Source organism: Periplaneta americana, chromosome 3 (genome assembly GCF_040183065.1).
Source record: "Periplaneta americana isolate PAMFEO1 chromosome 3, P.americana_PAMFEO1_priV1, whole genome shotgun sequence".
Classification (NCBI taxonomy): Eukaryota; Metazoa; Arthropoda; class Insecta; order Blattodea; family Blattidae; genus Periplaneta; species Periplaneta americana.
Genome location: NC_091119.1, coordinates 149,551,432 through 149,556,243, shown reverse-complemented (window position 1 = coordinate 149,556,243; position 4,812 = coordinate 149,551,432). Strand labels below are relative to the sequence as shown.

Genomic DNA, 4,812 nt, shown 5'->3' with positions numbered 1-4,812 from the left:
ATTTCTCTGTTATCTCCACAGTATAAACTGTGTTATCTCTAAAAAGAATGTTGTCACTCGTTGCTATGGAAATAAACATAGTGGCATTGTTTATACAATATGGCTGCTGAACAGTGGTTAGAAATGCTTAAAAAGGCCGAAAAAAGTTGTGTAATTGAAGATGGTAAAGTATCAGTGTTAAAAATTGAAAATTATTAATGATAAAATCTGCTGCTAGATCAGGTTAAAGGAAATTGGGAAGTATATTTTCATTCACTTTATTTTTATGAACGTATACAAGATACTGCATTTAAATATTGGAGTTTTGAGAAATTAAATTAAAACAGTTTACCTCGAAAACTCCCCTCCCCCCCCCCAAAAAAATAGTCCAACTACTACTAGTTGTCAGGGGAGATGACCACAATAGTGAATTCTAGTTAGGTTAGGTTAGGTTATATTAGGTTAGTTTCTTTCAGTTAATTTGATTTTAAAGTAGCCATAGTGCTTTTTAATGTTAACATATCACACCTCTAGATATATAGTAAGTAGGGCCTATCACTGACGTAGAAGTTACGTAATACTAAGCGAGCTTCTGTTCAGACTTTTCATAATACTCATTAGTGTCATTAAGCAAAGGCCTATAGGCTACAATAGAATGCACTTTCGCAATTATTTACTTCAGCGATACCATTCGTATCCACTATTTCTCTGCTTCTTCCTGTGTATTTCCATCCAGCTATGTTTTAGAGTTTAGACTACCCCTCACTCTCCGGAAGTTAGGTTAGGTTTAGTTTCGGTTATGTTCGCCCTGGAACCTTCCAACCACACTTTCTCGACTTGCTTTTTTGGCGGTGTATAATATTTGTTGCAGTTAAAAACAAAACTGTTTCTATTTACGTTCACTGACCTTTCACAAAGTCCACATAGGCTACCCCATTATTTATTATGTCGTTCACCACTTGTTCAATTATTTCCATAAACAAGGACAAGTACGGTGTTGCTAATTGAATTTTCGATCTCTCTACGTACTTTTTCTTAACCTGAGCCAAGTGTGACTTCATTTTATATTCATCCCCAAACTGGAAGTGAGAGTCCAAGTTTCACAACCATACAGAACAACCGGTACTGTTCTCCAACCAGGAGATCAACCGTGAAAGGAATGTGCTTACTATTGCGTCATCTATTGGAGCGAAGTAGATAGATAATATTATCGTTATAACGTCAGTTTAAAAACCATGCACTCTCCTGCATATCTATGGAGAGATTAAAAGACCAGGAGATTAACAGTGATCTAATTTTGTAACTAAGGTAGTATAAACATGTGTGTGTCAATGTTATTGTCTGTGCTGTGAGAGCTAGCCAATAGAGAAACGAGTACCCACGTGTGTGACCTTATGACATGTTATGACATCAACATTCATTCACAGCATCACCCCTCTGCATTTCATTCCGGAAAGACTTTCTCGTGGTTGGAGCACAGTAATATAACTGTTTTATAAATTCTAACTTTCAGATTTCGTGACAGCAGACTAGATGACAAAAGCTTCTCAACCGAATAATAACAGGCATTTCACACATTTCCCATACTGCACAAAAATTATGCAACATCCTGAAGCAGAAGTAACTTAAAGACTTCTTCAAAATTAACTTCAATATTGGTGCTTTTCTAGCTAAAACATCAATCTGAGTCATAACTGTAAAAAATTACAATAAAATACCCTCAGCTTTAGTTGTTTGGTTTTATTTCAGGTCTTACAATTTTTCCTATGATGCTCTGTATAGTGCAATTTATTTCAAATCTGAGGTACCCTTGGATTATCGAGATTCTGCTGTACCTATTAAAAAGAAATGTGTACAGTATTTTGTTAATACACATAAATTTCTATTAATAATCTATTACATATTTCAGGAAAACGAAAAGTTCATTACCGATTTTCTCCCGGAGAGGAGATGATTGAAGAATACAATATGGATACAGATGTCTTAACAAAACGTGCCTGGCGTAAAAAGACAAGCCTTGGTGGAGATGGGCAGTGGGAAGTAGAAATAGGAGACCCTGAAGCACAGATATTGAACATTGATCAAGTGGGCATCAAAGAATCTAGCAGTGCGGTGAGACCTTATTTCTTGTGAGCAGTTAATTACAATATCAGGTGGAGTACTGGAGACTTTTCTTGGAACCGAACTTATAGTGCCAATAACCATTATAAGACTTGATTTTTATTAGAGTACTCCTGTATCCCCGTCGTGGTCTAAGGCATCTCACCTGGGACTCGCGTAATGGAATGCGCGCTGGTTCGAGTCCTCATGGGGGAAGAAATTTTCTCATGAAATTTCGACCAGTGTATGGGACTGGTGTCCACCGAGCATCGTGATGCACTTGGGGAGCTATGATAGGTAGCGAAAATCCAGTTTCGCAAACCAGTTATAACCATATGATACCTCCATTCTGGTTGGATGATCGTCCACCTCTGCTTCGGCATGTGGACGTGAGGCCAGCAGCTGGCTGGTCGGCCTTAGCCCTTCATGGGCTGTAGTGCCATGGATTTACTTTTCTTTTTACTCCTGTATCCCGTCACAATGGTAAAAAGACTCCATCGTTACCTCACTTTCTTACAATACTAATAAAAATAAATAAATCCGTGACGAGGGCCAAGGCTGACCTGCCAACTACTAACCTCAACGTCCACATGTCCTCTGCAGAGCTGAATGATCATTTAACCAATACAGGAGTAAAATGTGGTTAGCACGATAATCCCTCAAGCTGGTGTATTGTTACTCACTGTAGCTTTCCAAATTTATCAAGATACTAGGTGGGCACTGGTCCTATACACTGGCCCAAATATAATGAGAAAATGTATTCCTTCATGACACTCAAACCAGCAGTCATTCCGTATTGCTAATCTAAGGCATGATGCTTCAGACCACATAGCTACAGTGTTGGACACCACAAAAGTTGTTGTTGTTGTTTTCTAATGCCAGGCGTTTGACAATAAAGTCATTTGACCTCTTGCACTCCAACATTTTTCAAAGATATTATCAGCCACTGAAGCACAGATTTTGAGGTGTTCCGAATCCATTTCTTGGTTTGAGTTGCACAATGGGCAGTTAGGGGACTGATGTATTCCAATTCTATGCAGGTGTTTAGCCAAACAATCGTGGCCTGTTGCCAATCTAAATGCAGCTACAGACGATTTTCGTGGTAAATCGGGAATTAACTATGGATTATGAACACCACAAAAATTAATATATGTTTATATAAAGAATAAGCACTTTTATAAAACTGTTCAAAGTTTTGTAAATTATACATATTTTTAAAAAGTTTGTTTAAAGTTAAAACATCAGAATAATTTTAATTCTTAGAAGAGATTTTGATATACACTGTGAACAGGCGAAATGGACCAGAGTGGATTAGAACGAATTTCAGGAACCTTTCTGTTCCGTCTCGTAAGAAATGGGTAATGTTTGCTCAGGTTTGTTTTAATTTGGTATTAATTAGATACGATATTTCAATATATTTTTCAATTAAGTTTCAGTTAAATTGTTAAAAATAATGACAATGGCAGTGATTTATTGCATTATATAATTCGTATAAGCTCTTGCAATTAATTTATAACACTCGTGTAGCATGTGTTTGATATGTTTGATTCTGCACTGAGTATCATTGAGATTCTGGACAATAGTATGGGTGTTAATGAAATTAAAAGAACGAGAACTCAGCAGCACTTTATCACTCCAGATCGATCTGTTGATGTGATAGGCCACTGCTAGGCAGTGAGTCAAATTTCTAATTGTTTAAACTGCAACCTGAGTATCCATTTCAAAGATTTTGTGAAGCAAAAGTTCCAATCATAAGTGTAGTGTTGAAAATCATTCTCTTTGACTAGAAATAATATACACATCAAAGTATTATTATTAAAAATGTGTCCATTTTATTTAATATATGTATTTCGACTGAATGAAGTAACTGCCATTCTAGATCATATATACCTCAGATAGGTCGGCCTTATAGGCTTTGACGTTAACAACTTTTGTCAGGTTTACTATGCTGCCATCTAGTTGTTACGTAAGGAGTCACGTCATAATTCCCACTTGAATTGGATTAGCGACTGTACTGCCATCTCGTGTTCGTTTACGGTGGACGGGTGGCGATCCTGGCTATTGTTCTCTTCAAAGTGCGTACGATTTTAACATAGTGATGACCTATCTGTTACATATATGATCTAGGCTACCATTCATAGTTTCCATCTGTGTAAATATGATAAAGGGATGAAAATTTCCGAAGACTTGTGTGAGAAATTTTTATATACAAGGGTTATTCCATAGTTCATGGCAACTGTGTTATATCTTCCGAATAAAGGAAAATATGGTTAGTTCAGTATATATGTTTGAAAACCTGTTGTACACTGTACGGAATGCCACTGCCAGATTGCATCTGTGTGCATTGGTGACTAGTTAACAGCACACATAAAATGTAATATGCTAGAGACTGTGTTCCAAGATGGATGTAAGTAAAGTTGAACAGCGGTCATATATGAAAATAATCTTCCACGATAACGCAACACCCCATACTGCAGCTCCTGTCAGAAACCTTTTGCAATGCTGGGGGTGGAAGATCTTGGAACATCCTCCCTACTCGCCTGATCTCAGTCCATGCAACTTTGATCTCATTCCGCAATTGAAGAAGCCGCTGTGTGGGAAGCGGTTTGCAAACAGGGAGGACATCTTAACACTGTTTTGATGAGAGATGGTACACATAGACGAATAAATTGCATAGCCGATGGTTTTCAGTGCCTGCATCATCATTAGCAAAGATGTGTGGAAGCCTTGGTG

At 37.5% G+C, this 4,812-nt stretch overlaps 1 protein-coding gene across 2 annotated transcripts in view; it reads left to right on the top strand.

Moving 5' to 3' along the window:
• Positions 1–4,812, top strand: part of LOC138696605 (protein DPCD) — a 30,161-nt gene that overhangs the window by 22,427 nt on the left and 2,922 nt on the right. Inside the window, exons 1-2 of one of the 2 annotated variants that reach the window (XM_069821763.1) lie at positions 26–163; positions 1,889–2,091. In XM_069821763.1, the coding sequence (XP_069677864.1) occupies positions 100–163; positions 1,889–2,091 (267 nt within the window). In that variant the 5' untranslated portion in view covers positions 26–99. Of the gene's footprint in view, positions 1–25; positions 164–1,888; positions 2,092–4,812 lie in introns of those variants that run through there. The other variant, XM_069821764.1, reaches the window with a different exon arrangement.